The sequence below is a fragment of the Crocuta crocuta genome, unplaced genomic scaffold (genome assembly GCF_008692635.1).
Source record: "Crocuta crocuta isolate KB4526 unplaced genomic scaffold, BGI_CrCroc_1.0 scaffold382, whole genome shotgun sequence".
Lineage (NCBI taxonomy): Eukaryota > Metazoa > Chordata > Mammalia > Carnivora > Hyaenidae > Crocuta > Crocuta crocuta.
The window spans coordinates 4130507-4148430 of NW_027531873.1; the positions used below are offsets into that span (position 1 = coordinate 4130507).

The 17924-nt window shown below is 37.4% G+C and overlaps 1 protein-coding gene across 1 annotated transcript; it reads right to left on the reverse strand.

Annotated features, from left to right (window-relative positions):
* Nucleotides 1-6: 6 nt before the first annotated feature.
* Nucleotides 7-16772, reverse strand: ARL14EP (ARF like GTPase 14 effector protein). Its single transcript, XM_077772850.1, has 4 exons — nucleotides 16688-16772; nucleotides 5524-6023; nucleotides 3756-3883; nucleotides 7-2588 (listed from the first exon to the last, which is right to left on the reverse strand). The coding sequence occupies exons 2-4, from the start codon at nucleotides 5944-5946 to the stop codon at nucleotides 2360-2362; spliced, it is 780 nt and encodes a 259-aa protein (XP_077628976.1). The 5' UTR covers nucleotides 5947-6023; nucleotides 16688-16772; the 3' UTR covers nucleotides 7-2359.
* Nucleotides 16773-17924: the final 1152 nt, after the last annotated feature.

Sequence of the window (17924 nt, forward strand, 5' to 3'; positions counted from 1 at the left end):
GGTGGGGGGAACAGGAGCAGAGAGAGGGAGACACAGAATCCGAAGCAGGCTCCAGGCTCTGAGCTGTCAGCACAGAGCCTGATGTGGGGCTGGAACCCACGAACCATGAGATTATGACCTGAGCTGAAGTATAACACTTAACTGACTGAGCCACCCAGGTGCCCCTGAAAAGCTTAAGCAATATGTTATACTTACTTATAACCAAAGGGAAAAAAAAAAAATTGGTAGTAATGCAACTAAGGTCTAATGAACCCAGAAGTTCAGATAAAATTAGAAGTGTCTGTATCTTCTATAACAAAATATTTCCTTAATTCAGAAAGAAAAACTCCAAAAAAAACTAGTCATTTATTTTAAGTATATAAAGCCAAAGTATTTTTTTGCCAGTGTTCTGTTCAAATGTGAATTAAAGAATTGATACTAACTATAGTTCTGATAACTAGGTCAGTGGACAATTATAAATTAATGAAAATACAGGGTTCAAAATGGCATTCCATCAAAGTAAAACCTGTTACACAGATACCTAAGTATACAGAAATAAAAATAAACCTCCACTGGTCAATCCAATCAAACTAGCTGCATAAACTTGGTTTCAATGACTAAAACATATTTGAAACTACTAAAAGCTTATCTTAAACTGAAGTACTATACCTTAGGGAAAACAAAGCAAAAACCTAGTTTAGTGGCAATGGCCTAGCTGACAAAAGATTTTAGACAGACAGGCAGCTGCTTGAAAAAGGGGCAGAGAAGTTATCACCCATTCGCATTCTCCAAACAGCACCCATAGGAGTTCCATACAAAACCAGTACATCAAGATTCAATCAATTTCCAAATAATTTATATTCAGTCTCTACCAGTGTTTCTCCACTTTTTTCCCTTTTCATTACTATTTCCTTAAAGCCTTTTTTTTAGCCCCTTGGATCCTAATTACCACCTTACAAAACTTTAAGATACCATGTATCCTTGTTTATATATTATATGAATATCCACACTTTATACATAATAAGATCTTTGCCACCAAGAACAAATTTTCACCAAGAATGTATGGTCTAAACAATGAAAGGTTTACAATGCTAAAACTTTTTCTTTAAGGGTAAGTAGTTAGAAGAATTTTAGCATTTAGATATGTAGATTATTTCCAAGATAGTTTTAAGACTAAACCACCTAGTTTTATCCAAATTAACTTTTCCTGAAGTAGGCCCTGTTCTCAGCTACAATCCTTGGCTTACACAGTAGCGGTGGACCATAAAAATGGCCATTCAAAGCAAGCTTAATAATCAATGGGGAAAATGTTTTGTGACCTCCAAAAACCTGTCAAAATATTAAAAACTGTCAGTTATAAATGTAAAAGAAAATGAAAACATTGTAAAAGAAAGTATTTTAGTATACTGCATTTTAAAGCTTTAGAAGCACTGAGAATTAAAGCATTATTTCGTTGCAAAAAACTAATCAAGAGCAGTCTGCCTTCTTGCTAACTTGGGATACTACATAGGCATCTGACCTATATCACTGCAAATACTCAAGTTTGGATCCACTTCTACCATCTCCTCTTTTGTGCTTTCAATGTTGTAAAATCACTTGTTGTAGTTTCCTTTAACGTGAAGTTTCTTACTATCACATCTTCTGGCATATATTCAAGCTTCTCATCGCGGCCAATTTCCCTATTTACATTGCCTCCCTCTGCGAGCTTCCTCTAGATGCATACGGAGGATCTAGAATAAGCACTGTCAACATCCCCATCAGCGATTTCTCCTACAACTCCATCTACATTCAATGCAAATCTCACATCTAGCACGATCGTTTTTCATTTCCTCACTGCACTTTTACCTTTGGTGGCCAGTTATTTTGATGACCCACTTTTATAAAATGTCACATGGGTGACAAGGAGACAACACAACCACACGCTTTGCTGTCTAGGAGCAAACTGAATGACAGATATGCGGTAACCAACCACTAGAGGGATCTGAGAGAAGGTCACTGATTGGTCACTGATGAGGAGGCATATCTGTTACATAATGACTTATGGACAAAGAGCCAGCAGGGAAGTTTGTACTTCTTGTAACCAGTCACAGTATATACTGTGGGAGTGAAATTTGAACTGTGCTAATGGAGGACTGCCTTTACCCACTTGTTGACATTGACCCAGACAGGCTTAAAGCTGACTGCTGAGTAAAAGCCCATGTAAACTGATATCAAATAATAAATCTTAAAGCACCCTAACTGTAACACTAGTGCACAATGACTGCATGCTGAGGTGGTTTTCAAATTTTCATCATTTGGCAATCAACTTTAGAATGCATCTGACAGTGACAGAGTTTTAGAAACAGAAATGGGATCTTTCCCTACAATTTGATACCACAAATTATCCCGCATGTTTGTTATGAATGATTTCTCCTCCTTCGATTTCGATTTGTTCGTATAGCCACTTGCGGTCACAGCGGCATTCAGCTCCGCATTTGGTGGAACCACAGGCTGGACAAGCATAGAAACATCCTAAACAGTCTTCATCAAGGCAGTCACAGAGGTCCATTCCACTGAAAATCAGCAGGCCCTGGCTATCGTAAACCTTACTCTTTGCTGGTATCACTTGTCTGGAAAAGGAAACACAAGATCAATGACACTTCAAAAAAATGTTATTTTTGATTAACTGAAAAAAGGTTAAAAAAAATGGAAGGAAGTAAAATATTTTGAATTAGGGATGAAGTCCTGCAAAACAGGCACACAACTTACCAGACTCAAGCCTACTTTATAATCACTAGTAAGTAAATGAACTCTGTTGTGAGAAGAAGAGACCTCATTCTAAATTGTTGAGACAAATCCAAAGGGTCTGAATATGTCTCTAGAAGTCCATTTAAAAGTCAACTCAGTAAAGGAATGGCCCAGAACTATTTCTAAAAAAGTATTATTTCTGTTAAAAATATTTTCCCCTTCCCTTAACAACAACAACAGGATGCTTAATAATGGTACATTTTGTTGGTTACCAATCTCTATTACCCTATTGGTTTTTATACTGCAATTAATCTGTTTCTTGTTCTTTAATGGACTCAAGCAAATCTGACCTAAAAACACTTCAAAGGCTCAATGGAAAACCTTAACAGATGGAATAAATGGCATACATAGAAAATAATTCTGAATGATTATGCTAACATTTCTTTGTCCCACCTGTGTTTTCCCAGGCAGGCTCTGCATTGCCGGCCCCTGCCCCTATGCAGGGCTCCGTCCTACAATCTGTGAGACCATGACCTGAGCAGAAACCAAAAGCCAGACACTTAACCTCTTGAGCCAGTTTAGTTTAGTTTAGTTTAGAATGTTCAGTTTAAAAAGTCATATTCTAAACAATTTAGTTTCTCATTTGTTCTGTTGACTGTACCATAACTTTCTATTTCAGACATGTAAAAAATAAAAAGCAACCTTGAATTTTCCTAAGATTTACTTTTTGGCTGCCACCCATAGAAAGGTGATATACCAATTACATAATACCGATACTTTTCAAAAAATTGTTTTAAATATGTTTGAATTTTAGTTCTCACGCCAAACATGTTAACTTGTTCACTTCATTGACACTTTCTTAGAAATAAATTTTTAGAGCTGAAAGGGATGCCTTCATTTTATATGCAGCCCTTGGAGATTCTTACTCATCGCAGATTATCCAGTTTAAAATTCCACCCAGAAAATTCAAAACTGCAGAGAAAGATGTGAAACAATAACAGACATGAAGCAGCAGGTTAACACAGGTCTTCAGGGAACACACAGCCTACCTGTCAGAACCAGCAGTTGCATTTTTTGTGAGCCTTCTTTTTTCTCTTTTACCAGTTTCTGGAGCAAATTCAGTTTGCTTTCCTGGGTTTGCAAATTGCAATGACCTCAAAGCTTTAGCAGTTCTTCCCTGAATAAAGGTAAACAAATTATCAACTCAAATCTTGACAACAGACTATGAATAGAATAATATTTAACTTAATGTTAATCCCAATTATTCCTTAACCTGAAGGACAGTCTGGAATTCACAAAAAAGAAAAAGGTTTGAGAGCCCAAGTACAACAAAATTTATACAGCCCTAGACAATATCCAGAGGTTATTGGTTAACTTATCTGTAATATTTTCATTACCTAATTTTAGTCTCTGGCCTATTAGAAGGAGTGATAAGCCTGGTGAAAACTGCTATGGTTTCTGCCAATATGGAAGAAAAGGCAGAAAAACTGCTGTGTGACCCAACAGTATATAACTGAGTTTCCTGGGGCGCCTGACTGGCTCAGCCAGTGGAGTGTGCAACTCTTGATCTTGGGTTGAGTTCAAGCCCATGCTGGTGTAGACATTACTTTAAAAAAATCTTTAACAGAAACAAAAATAAAAACAAAAACTGAGGCTCCTAATATGACCTTGAGTCCTTAAAATTCTATAATTGTATATATATTTAAAAGCAGAGAGATAATATGGTTTCAAGTCCTGAAACAGTAGTATTATCATCTTTTTAAAAAGCGTTGGTAAAACAAAATTTTGATGGTTAAGGATTTAAGTTGGTTATCTGGGGGAAAAAACAGTTTATGTGATACATTAAACAGAGCAACAGATAAGTGAAATGGAGAAGATATCTATAGTGACAGTAGCAAGTACCTAGTAGGAACTGCAAGGTAACACTGGGTCCTTTGAGGGGAGAACAAAAGGGAAGTACTACATATAATTTAAAATTTTAATTATCTTTTAATTTGGTTTATTAATATAATGAAAAGGAGGAAATTGAGAAAAATATCCCAGCAGCAAGAATTATAAATGGGTTATAAATAGAAATTTTGAAAAGTGCTCCTTTGATACACCTGTCTTTGTTCTATACCCAGATAGCTTTATGAAATCTCAATCTCAGGGTTTTTTTCTGATATAGTTAAATAATCTGAATGTAGGCATGTGAATAAGGGAGAGTTTTAAATATTTAGTATTTACAATGTAAAAATGTATGCTTTTTGACCATAGGGAGTACTAAAATTAGCCCAATCATACCAAGTTAAGAATTCAGAGCTAGAAGCAAAGGAAACTCCCAAGCATCTAAAAAACTCAAACGAGAATGGTATTAATGCCAAAGAAAAAAGAAAGGTTGAAGAAACAATTATTGGAAGTCATTTCTGTGGTGTTTATTTTAAAGTGGTAATTTTCAAGTCTTTCATAAGGGGAATTCATTGTTCTATACAGATCTTCACTGGCAGGCATGTCTCACTGAGTTACTTTGGTATTAGAAATGAAACTACAATACTAATTAGATACTGGCTTTACCAGGGTGTTCTAAAAGCCACTCCTGACATCTTAGCCCTGGGAGTTACAGCTTAAGTCTTGGGCATGTATGTTATTTCTTTCTCAAGCCTGGTTTATCATCCAGTCTGGATACATGGAAATATTTAGAAAACCATTTACTTTCACCTCCCCAACTTTAATTTATAATTAGTATAATAAGTAATAATATAAATGATTTCTTTATAGTTCAACAAAACCCCACATTGTAGAAGTAATACAGCAGAAAAAAATGGCTGCCATACATACATCTGAATCAGGTTTTCTTCTCTGCCGATCTTCGGAATCAACATCCACACTTCCATTGATTATCTGTGTACATTTTGGACAAAGCTTCCACCCAGGTACAAGCTGTCTTCCAAATTTTGCACTCAGAAAAGTGGCATCATCTAAGTCAATTACATGCAAATTTTTTTTGGCTAGTTTTTTGTGTATGTTAAATGGATCACAACATGACTTCTGCAAATCCTCAAATCTGTCAATGTAAATTTTTGCATGATGGAAGCAAATGGTGTTGTTCCCAGAAAGTGTCATTCCAGTTCTAAGTTGAAGTAAAAGCATATCATTTGATGACAGTTCTTGCAAAGTCTTGAAACCTGTGTGACGAGTATAGTAGGTTTTATGACACTCATTCGTGGTACGGAGCTGGACTCCAACGGAACATGGATCCATCACTCTTGATTCTAGCAAATTTCCCTTGTTAGATTTTGTGTACAGATCTCTCTCTAGTAGGTCATGTGTTGATTGCCCTAGAGAAAACATTGAAGAGTCAGATTTGTGCTGCAAACTTTTTATCTGGGAAACTGCTGAAAAAGCGTTTGCTGAAATTCAACACTTACTTAAAAGAAACTCTTTTTTTTAAATATATATATATTTTTAATGCTTTATTTATTTCTGAGAGAGAGTGAGCGAGCACGAGCAGGGGAGGGTCAGAGAGAGAGGGAGATACAGCATCTGAAGCGGGCTCCGGGCTCGGAGCTAGCTGTCAGCACAGAGCCGAGGACGCAGGGCTCGAACCCACGAACCGTAAGATCATGACCTGAGCTGAAGTTGGACACTTAACCGACTGAGCCACCCAGGTGCCCCATAAAAGAAACTCTTAATAAGCAAGGAATAGAATGGCATTTACCAAAAGCCTACAATGAACATTAGATATGCAGGACTTTTACGAAGAAAATTATCAAACAGAAAGACAAAAAAGATATCCTAAATAAATGTAGAAATTAATCATGGGAAATCTGACCAAAGTATATATATTCTCCAGCAATTTTATCTATAAATTCAATACTATTCCAATAAAATCTCAGTATTCCACTCATTCCACCTTGGAATTTAGCATTTCATTTACTTGGCAGAGTAAAAATCCAAGAAAGTCAAGGTAGTCTTGAAGGAAAACAAAGCAAGTTATTTATTTGCTATAAAGCTATTACTATTAAAACTGTGGTATCAGTATAGTATAGATAAATCCATAAAAAGATGAGGGTTTGGTGTATATGACACATGATTTTATAAAATCAGCGTTACTGGGTATTATACCTTAATGGGGGAAAAGATTAAAAGATTAGGGGATAACCAGCTAACCACATGGAAAAAGACAGACTAAGATCTCTTTCTCACAAACAAAAATCATTCCAGACAGATTAAATAAACAGGAAAAGAAAAAATGTACAAATGTTTAAAAGAAAACACAGAAAGGGTGTCTGGATGGCTGAGCTGGTTAAGCTTCCAACTCTTGGGTTTTGGCTCAGGTCATGATCTCACAATCTTGGGATTCTCTCTCTTCCTCTCCCTCTGTCCTTTCCCCAGTCATGCTCTGTCTCTCTCAAAACTAAATAAACATTTAAAAAAAGAAAGACAATACAGAAAACTTTATGTCATTGGGAGAATTTCTCAAACAAGAAAGCACATACCAAAGGAAAAAGATGGATATACCTGATTATACGTCAAAATTAAACATTTCCTTACAATTCTAAAGGTAGAAAAACAGCCACACTTGTAAAGTATGGTTAGGATTATTATACCAAATATACAAAAAAAAAAAAATCCTGACTTCTACAAATCAATTAGAAAATGACAAAGAACCCATTAGAAAACTAAAAACAAAAACAAAAACAAAAAACAGATAGGCAATTCACAGAGGACGAGAATAAAATAGCCAAAAAATGTATGCAAAGATGTTCAACCTTTATTGTTGTTAAAAAAAAAAAAGTAAATTAAATATCACTTGTCAAACATTCGCTTGGCAAAATTTTAAAATCTGATAACCTAGTGCTGATTAAGATGTGGCCAACTCTTACATGCTCCTTATACACTGGTAGGAATATAAACTGCAATGGCTGTAGAGTGTTTTTGGCAATTTCTGACAAAATTAAAGAATTCCACAACCCAGGACCTTGCGCTTTCAGCTCTAGGTGTCAATGCCAGAAAAATATATGTCCCACATGAGCACAAGGACTTTGAGTATTTATTTTCAAAGAAAAGTTGGAAAAGAACCCAATTTTAAGAATGAGACGCCATGGGTTACTCATCAGGGACTTCTACAGGACAGGCAACATGACTAGCCTACAGGAATTCTATGAATCAACATGGATAAATCTCAAAGACAATCTGAGGTGATAAAGTTGTAAAAGGATATATACCATTTATTTAAAATTTTAAACACACACAAAACAGTGTATATGGTTTATGGATAAAAAAATGAATCATGCTAAAATATACATCAGATTAAGAAATACCAAATTTGGGGCATTTAGGTGGCTCAGTGGGTTTAGTGACCCGCAACTCTTGATTTCAGCTCAGGTCTTGATCTCACGGTTCATGAGATGGAGCCCTACGTGCTGCCCTGTCAGCACAGAGCCCGGTTGGGATTCTCCCTGTTCCTTTCTCTCTGCTCCTTCCCTGGGCACACATCCACATGTGCAGGCTTTCTCTCTCTCAAAATAAATAAATAAATTAAAAAAAGAAGAAATACAAATTTGTGGTATATATACATCTAAGGAGGAAGGAACCTTTTTAAAGATATTTATGGAAGATAAAACTTGGTGGCATGTAACACAAGTGTTTCATTTTCTGTACTACTTGAAATTTTTCATAAATAGTTTTCAAAGCAAATAGAAAACCTTTGTTGAATTCTTAAGAAAAGATTCAACAAATATAAGTCACTAGGAAGGAAAACAACTTGAAAATATATGTGAGGGACGCCTGGGTGGCTTAGTGGACTGGGCATCTGACTTCAGGTCAGGTCATGATCTCATAGTTGGCGAGTTTGAGACCCCCCATTGGGCTCTGTGAAGACAGCACAGACTGCTTCAGATCCTCCCTCTCCCTCTCTGCCCCTCTCCAGCTTGTGCCCTCTTTTTCTCTCTCAAAAATAAATAACCTTAGACAAAATAAAAACATTAAAAAAATATATATGTGAACCACTGAAATCTGGATGGTGGCAGAATACTGTAAGATCTAGGATCCTGCAGTTTTGTAAGTGTTTTTACAAACTTTGCTCCACATTAAAAAAAAATTCTTTAGAAAGCTTACATACTTTGCAATGTTTTCTGCAGAGAAAAACTGTAATCAATAAAGCCATATACAAAGATGACTCTGGTCTCCTGTTAACAAAAAATGGCAAATATACATCTCTTTTCAGTTAAAATACTAAATTTAAAAAGTTAAAAAACAGAATACAATTTAAAGTTCAAAATGTCACTGAACGTTTTAAGGTGTTTAAAAGCTAGTTAAGGTGGAGCATATTTATATATTCTTATTCTATTTAACTTCCCAAATAATGGTGCCAATTACAACAGATAATATGGCTTGCTTCATACAGATAGCTTTCTTTTAATGGAAATGTGGATTAAAATAAATTAAGGAGTGGAAAAGAGGAAGCCAGAGATAGGATTATAAAACAAGCTATGCTGTACTGTATTTTAAGAGATATGGGACACAAATCTGGCTCTGAACTTTCTTAACAGTCAACACAAAGAAAAAAACCTGATCAGCACATTTTGGAAACTGCTATTGTTTAATGTCTTATTAACACTCGATTCTTTATATTTGTAGGTACTATCCCCAATCTGTAGCCACTAATCTGTGATACTGTGAAAATTATTTCTTCTTATTATTAAGAAAATTATTTCTTAGCATTCAAACACTTGTACCACCCTGACCATATTTGACAGAAAAAGCATTTTGTGACTTAGAAAATTCTTTTTGGAAATTCTACCTGTCCATAGAATACATTTTTATCTGTTAGGAAATTCTTTTCCTTGGCTACTGGGGTGTCTGTTTCTTTACTTTCCTTTTATCTTGTATAAATTATTACATGGTTCACTAGAGTTTATTAGCAAGACTGCAAGTTGTACCAATGTACTTCTTTCTAAGTAAGCTCTCTCAGAGACTTGGAAATAAGATTAACTCATATTAAACCACTTTTTAATATTTACTCATTTTTGAGAGAGAACACACACACAAGAGGGGCAGGAGCAGAGAGAGACAGAATCTGAAGCTCGCTCTGTGCTGTCAGCGCAGAGCCATACATGGGGCTCAAACTCACCAACCATGAGATCATGACCTGAGCAAAACAAAGTAGGATGCTTACCCCACTGAGTCACCCTGGTGCCTCCACTTTTTTCAAAGTATTTGCTTGGACTTCTTCCACAACAGCATAAATTATTTTAGTAATCTTTAACCACTATGAACCTGAACTCTTGGTTGGAATGTATAAGAGTTAAATGTGGGGGTTTTGTTTGTCTGTTTTTTATTTCTGAGAGAGAGAGCGAGCGAGTGAGCGTGAGCAGGGGAGGGTCAGAGAGAGAGAGAGGGAGATACAGAATCTGAAACAGGCTCCAGGCTCTGAGCTAGCTGTCAGCACAGAGCCTGACACGGGGCTTGAACCCATGAACCATGAGATCATAAACTGAGCCGAAGCTGGACGCTCAACCGACTGAGCCACCCAGGTGCCCCTAGAGTTAAATGTATTTTTAATTCAACTTAGCCATGACCCTCTCGGTCCTTGAAAACTTCCTCTTCTGGTAAACAGGTGCTTCCAACTATTTTGAGCTCTTGGCATACTTTTGAGTACTATAATTTTTGGAGGAACACTTGTAGGAATTAAACTGCTGTGTAATACCATTTTCTAAGCAGTCGTCCCTCTGGTGTTGCTGTTAGAGTAGATTTACTATTAGACTTGCCATATAAAATACCATATGCTCAGTTAAATATGAATTCTAGATAATGCACATATATTTTAATTATATCCCAAATATTGCTAAAAAATTAATTTGTTTTTCTGAAATTCAAATTTAACTGGGCATGCTGTATTTTTATTTGCTTAACTTGGCAACCTCATTTACTATGCATTTTTTTTTTTTTTTTGCATCTTCCTAGAAGTGGAGATGTTTCTTTGGTACCAGCTTCACATTATGCACCACTTCTTATTTGTTGCTAAAAGAAAGCTGAACTCACCATGAATAAATTATGGGACCTGCTCGGTTTAAATTTAAACTGTCCTCTCAGGTAGAAGATAAACTGCCAGTCACAGTAAAAATAAATAAATAAGTTTTACACACTGATTAAAATTCAATGGTACAATTATATCACTCATTTAAAATGTCACAGTAGGGGCACCTGGGTGGCTCCTCTGGTTAAGCGTTGGCTCAGATCCTCAGCTCAGATCCATGAGTTTGAGCCCTGTGTTGGGCTCCGTGCTGACAGCTCAGAGTTTGGAAGTGTTTCGGATTCTGTGTCTCCCTCTCTCTCTGGCTCTCTCCAACTCATGCTCTGTCTCTCTCTCTCTCTCAAAAAATAAACATTAAAAAAAATTAAAACTGTCAGGGTAAAAGTATATACACCTGCATCAATAAAATTTTATTGCTTGAATTACATAAGTTTCCTTCTGATCTATTCCTAGGCTAGCTACTGAAAGGTCAGGCTACCTCAAGGAGCACAAAATTTCAGCCAGTGATCTTAATTGGTTATTGCCTGTCTTCTAAAAATTATAGCCTCTGGGTGCTTCTCCCCTGTTGTAGTAACTAATGTCTTTATTTCTGTCTTTCTTGCCTAAGCTAAAGTTCTGCTATACGGCTCTTTGCATCTATTTCCCAGCAATGTTCCTTTTGCTCATTTTGGTCTATGTTCTGGCAATGTGGCCCACAGTTCTTCCAGTGACAGTCCAGTAGCTTCATGTTTCTCCCTTTACCTACAGCATGATGCAATGTTCTCCAGTAATGATTAATAGAACACCTTTCTTAATTAACATAATCAGAAATGTACCACTACTTACTGTATGAACCAGTACTTATTAGAAAAGGGGGATCTCAGTAAGGACTCTAGACCTACTCAATCAGAATCTACATTAAAAAAAAACAAAACAAAAACAAAATCAAAACCCAGGTGATATGTAAGCATACTACTTTGAGATCCACTGCTTCAGGTAATTCAATTAAGAGAACATTAACCAAGCATCTTCCATATTTATAAAGTATATTAAAAAAAAAAAAAAAAGGAAAATACATACCCAAACATGAACTTACCTTCCAGGAAGTCTGACATGGGGAAGACTGAGGGAAGGGGAGTCATAAATTTGATAAAACAGATATTTATAAGAGAAATATCTATGTTGTTGAAAGCACAGAGGTCAGGGTTTTCACATTCTGATTAAGAAGAGCCCTGTGTCTTCAACTGCCTTTCAGCTTATTTCTCAGCTGACAACTGTAGATAATGGATAATGAATAACAATGCAAATACAATTCTTGTCTATATTCTTGTAAATTCTATCTAATGGAGGCTCAACGGACTGCTGCGCCAACTGCTGAAGACAGTTTTGCCTCCATTTGCTCGTTTCAATAGTCCTGATCAATAAATATGTCTCCTCTTTTGTCATTTGAATTAATTACAACATTGTTTCCTCATTAATAAGGTAAACAAAAGTCATATGTTCATAATTTTATATCTGTGTAAACCATCATGATTTTACTTCCACCCCTTTTGGAGAAAATTCTTTTAAACATAGGAAGAGATTAATTATCTCGAGCCAATCACTTTAAGCAGTATATCTACCATTCCTCTTAAAAGGAAAAAGAGTCTTGTTTTTATTTTAATTTTTTAAAGTTTATTTATTTTGAGAGAGAGAGAAACAGAGAGAGAATGAGTGGGGAAGGTGCAAAGAGAAGGAGACAGAATTCCAAGCAGCCTCCTCACCATTAGCACAAAGCCCAATGCAGGGCTCGAACCCATGAACTGTGAGATCATGACCTGAGCTGAAATCAAGAGTAGGATGCTTACCTGACTGACCCACCTAGGTGTCCCTAAAAGTTCTGTTTTTAATCAGATAAGATGGAAACCAATAACAAACAAAAAACCCTAAATGTGCTCATTTAGGCCTGATTAATTTAGTTTTTCTCCACCACCTTTTGGGAAGGTTTCACTCTGATACAAATGAGATCCAGGTCTTCAAATACTTTTAAACTATACTTTGTGATGTAAGGTTTACAAATACTAACACTTAATTCCTGAAGGATCGATGGGTCTCTGAAGGCCTTCCTGTACAGAGGTTTGGATGAATTTTATTTGTGTACTCATTTTCCATTTCAAACAGTAAAAATGCCTTTTGGGAAGTTGAATTTTACCTGAGACTGATGTTTCTTGTTCTTCAAGAGTCACGGTTAAGAAATCCTCCCACCATTCTCCTTATGGCTTCTAAAAGACTCTGAGGATACCCCCTTGTCTACCTGTGGCTAGGACAAAGGTCATCAAAACTCCCAATCTCTGCCTCATTTACAAATCTGTGAATCTTAACTGCATGTCAAAACTGACCAATCAGAACAAAAATCCTTTTTAGGTTATTTTAGGTTTTTATTTTAGGTTTCTCTCCTTCCCCCAGATCTCTGAATTTTGGATCAATGAGTTCTGTTGTAGCATCAGTTTATTCCTCTTCCCTGGAGATACTGATAGATCTTTTGGTCAGAGAATTCTCTTCACTGCAATAGTTCCTTTTCCCCTATTGCCATACCTTTCAAATAAAGTCTCTCCTTACTAACTCTGGATTTTTTTTTTTATTTGAAAAAGCCCTAAAAAATTTTTGCAGTTTGGACTTTCTGTTGCTTTAGGGTTGCCAACACTATTCAGTGCCTAAATATAGTGTTTTGTGATTCCAAAATCAACATTTAATATTTTTTTAATTTTTTTAAAATTAAAAAAAATATTTTATTTATTTTTGAAACAGAAAGAGACAGAGCATGAGCGGGGGAAGGGCAGACAGGGAGGGAGACAGAGATTTTGAAACTGGCTCCAGGCTCTGAGCTGCCTGCACAGAACCGGAAGCGGGGCTTAAACCCACGAACCACAAGATCACGATCTGAGCCCAAGTCGGACGCTTAACCGACTGAGCCACCCAGGCGCCCCATAACATTTAATATTTTTACAGCAATACTAGAAGAGTCAAGAAACAACGAAATAAGTGTAGAACAGATTAGACCCCTTCAACCACCTTAGGCAGGAATAAAGTTATTTTCTCTTTGTATGATCGTATGATTTGAACCCTGCAAGCTCAAGAAACTTGAGTTGAGGTTTTATCCCCCCTTAAATTTAGGTATAATTTACATATAACATTATTGGTTTCAGGTACACAAGGTAAAAATTCAGTATTTTGCCTATATTGTGAAAGATAACCACAGCAAATCTAGTCAACATCTATCGCCACACAGTTACACTTTTTATCTTGTGAGAACTTTTAAGATTTACTTCCTTAGCAACTTTCAAATATGTAATACAGTGTCATTAACTATAGTCACCATGCTGTATATCACATCCCCATTACTTATTTCATACCTGGAAGTTTGTACCTTCTGATCCTCTTCACCCATTTTGCCGACCCCCTACATCTGGCAACCACCAATCTGTTCTCTTTATGTAGGAGTTGGTTTTTTAGAAAAATTAATTTATTTAAAATTTATACATATATATTAAGATTCTATGGAATAAGCCTTTAAGCATTATCACTTGCTATCCATTACTAAACTCTAAGGTAGGCAGGTTAAACACAGCTGAGTGAGCTCATAACAAGGAAATGAGGCCAGCAAGCTTTCCTAATAACACCAGGTCTAGAACATTCTAGCAGGGCTCCTACAGGAGTTAAAGCAGGACACCACAGCCATCACTGCCACTAACAAAACCACACCAGAGGAAGAGGGATTAATCAAGGAGGTAATTTTTTTTTTTAGAGGGGTGATATTGTCAACATTTTCCAATAATTTGGTTTCCTTAATACAGCTTTTCCAGTCCCCTAATAATAGTGAAAAAAATAGCCCTAAGAGAAAATTTAACCAAGCAAGAAATTTATTGAAATTTTTAGATCAACTTAAAAGAATCTTTCCCTTTCATGAACAATGCCTTTTTTCTTTCAGGGGGGTCTTAGAAATTTACACGGCATTTTCCCAAATTGTCTCTTGTTTAATGAAAAAATTTTCAGAAAAAAATTTCATCTACCCCTACTTTGCAAATCAGCAGTTTTAGTCACAGGCCTACACGTACAAGTCATGCCTCTTGTGAATGACTTTTTGTGTTCCTTCAAATACTAGTCACACTACACATGAATGGACACCAACAGAAGGGTTAAAGAGCCAAATGAGATAGTCTAATACTTAAGACTCAGACCCAATAAGGTAAAGAGAAGGTAAACCAAAATATAGTCAAAGTATCACTTTGGTACAGCACCAAGCATCTCACTAACCTTTACAACAGTGAGATAAATACTATCATCCTCATTTACAGATGAAGAAACTGAAGCTTAGAGCTCTAGTTGCCCAGCACAGAGCCTGTTATAACATTCGAGTTCTTGTTAAATGAATAAAACCAAAAAAAAAAAAAAAACCCCACGAAAACTAATTTTACTTTTATATGAAGAATCTCTCTTAATTAGGTCCTAATGATTTATTCTAGTTTTACCTAATATATTCCCTTCAGATTTTCTTCTTTGTCGAGTGTAGTTTCAGATCATTTTTGGGAAGAATTTAGCAAACCCTTCAGGCTTCCAAACCCCATCTGCAATTTGTCTCTAGTCTTCTAGCCCTTAAAGGTCAGAGACTGAAGTGGGATTTCGGCAACGGAGAGACTGCTTCTAGACCAAGAAGAAGGAGTAAAGCTCTCCTTGTTCTACCTGGTTTTGGATGTGGTCCAAACCCTGAAAAAATACTTTACAGTTGTTGAGTAGGTGATTGTGAAACTGAACTCTGAATCATTCTGTTGAAAATACTTTCATCTCTTCCTAGAAAATAAGAGCCTGGACTCTCTAGCATGGCATTACTTGTTCAAATGCCACATACCGCAGACTGAACACTACCTGCAAAGTTCTTTTACACTTTATGACTCCTGCTTGGAAAGCCAATGGCCCTTTCTGCGCCAGGCAATACTAACTTATCCTTCAGGGCAGCACCACTGTCTTCACCTATCTGCTGTGCCTTCGCCAAATACTATTATTATAGGTCCTTCTGTGCCTGCAGAACAATCTCATGGAGCATTAAAACGTTTTCTCTATTCTCAACTGTTGAAAGGCAGAAGCTTTACGGTTTTATTTTATGCATCACCCAAGGCAATAAGAGGAACTTAAGGGACTTCCCTTTTCGTAGCACTCATCACCACGGGATTTCTGTTGTTGTTTTTCAATAATATATTAAGCCCTCTGAGGACAAGGAATGAACTAATTCCTGTTTACAGTTGTAGCTTCTCTAGCTAGCATAGTACTAGCACTAGGTAAACAATGTCTTTCGAATACATGTTCGGAAACTGTCACCATCTCACATCAAGGATGGATCTCTTCAAATCAGGGTGACTAGGTCCCCAGGATGCTGCATTTTAATTATTCCCACCCCAACAGCGTGGTGGTCACATGCATAACGGCCCTAGTTGACAGCCACATCATAATGTGTCAAGCTACCAAATACGTCTAATAAGCACTTCCTGTGTTCATGCTACTGGGTGGAAAATCGAATACTGATCGGCCTCAAGGCTCAATCGGCTAGTGCTGGGAGGATCTCATTAAAAAATGAAAACGAACCAGGAGCGATACGGGCTGTGGACGAGATTCAGGGCCATAATATCCCTCATGCACATATTACAAGCCTAAATCATAGCTTTGAGGGCTCCGGGTCTCCCGAAAAGAGGCGACAACCCGCGGAGACAGATGGGCCGTGAACTGTGCTGGGCCCTGACACAAGGGGCCTCAGATGAACTGGGGGAAGTCGGAGCCACTGCAGGGTGGCCGGCCGAAGGAGGCCCCAGGCAGCAGCTGATCTCTTTCATGTGTCCGGGCCTCCTCTCCCACCTCTCCTTAGGATTTCCGTGAACCGGCCCGGGCCCCCCTCCCACCCAAGGACCCGTCTCCACACTCCCGCCCTTCCCAGAGCCTCCCCAGAGCCCCTTCCACCTTAGCTCGAGCTCTCCCCGGCCGAGGTTGGGCTGCACCCGCCTTCAAGTAGAGCCGATTTGGCGGCCAGCTTTTTTCTCTTCCGTCCTACCACTGAGAGGACGGCAGGCAAGGGCTAGAGAGGCTCAGCGCTACCATAAAGCGACGCCCTGGAGAAGCCTAGAGCGGATCGGAGACTGGCCCGCCTCCTGGGAGGAAAGGGCGGGGCGGTGTTAATTGGCAGAAGACGCAAGGTGAGGCAATGGTTGCTTCAGGAGCTGTCTAGTTTTTACTGTTTGTTTTTTAAGGTTAGGGAGTTGGGAGCTCCTTGGGACCATTTTTTACGAAATACGGTTCGACTAACTTGGACTGTATTCGCAAATCCCTACGCCTGTGCGTGAGGCCAAATTTTTGCACCCCATTTCTCCTAATCTCTGGAAAAATGAATGAGTTACAAGAACTTCAAGAACAGCCCCTTTATATATAGTCTCACGTTTTACGTGATTTCTTTTGTTCAAACGAAATATATTCCAAAATATATTTTAAATTATATATAAATGTATATAATTTTTATTTTTAAATGATAAACAGTAAAAATAGATGTGTTTATTACTTTGAGTAAAATGTAGGCTCCAGGAAGATGCGTGTACATTTTCTGAGGGAAGACACAGTTTATTTCCTGTATCCCTAGTCAGCCATAGTTTAGGCGCTCAGTTTTTGAGGTGGGTGTTATTCATCTAGAGTCTTTGAGAGGTTGTGATTCCTTAGACTGAAAAGGCTCAGGTTTTAGCCATTTTCAGGTGGGGATAGGAGGAGGGGAACACTCAAACTATTGTTTTTTGTGGGTTTTTTTTTTTTTTGACCACCCAAGTGAAAAATGTGAGACAGGGAAAGAAGGTAAGGTCCACCAAGGCCCCAGCTTGTTAGTAATACAGAACACACCTACTGTAAGTTGTTTTCTGCAGTGAGCCTATGGCCCTTCCTACCATTTCTTTTCTGCTCTGCAACCAGGCTGGATTTTGCTGCTTACTAAATCAAGTGGATCTTAGAACTAGGGAATTGGAAAAAGCCAAAAAAAAAAAAAAAAGATAATCCCTTCAACTGTGTCTGCCAGAGGTCACATTCTTTTGTTACTTTGTGTTTGGTGCTTTGCTAAGAAATAATGAAACAAAAAATAAAATTTATCTCTACTTTGAAATAACTCATACATTAGTGAGAGACATAGGAGTAAAGAGTTAATCACAGCCTGCTGTGATAA

Bases quoted from the DNA above. Each gene is read 5' to 3' on its own strand.
- ARL14EP (XM_077772850.1), bottom strand. From the start codon at position 5,946: ATGGATCCATGTTCCGTTGGAGTCCAGCTCCGTACCACGAATGAGTGT. The intron at 3,884-5,523 runs GTATGTATGGCA...ACCTTTATTCAG, and splicing joins GAAGAAAACCTGATTCAGAT to GGAAGAACTGCTAAAGCTTT. The intron at 2,589-3,755 runs GTAGGCTGTGTG...TTCCTTTTCCAG, and splicing joins GCAACTGCTGGTTCTGACAG to ACAAGTGATACCAGCAAAGA.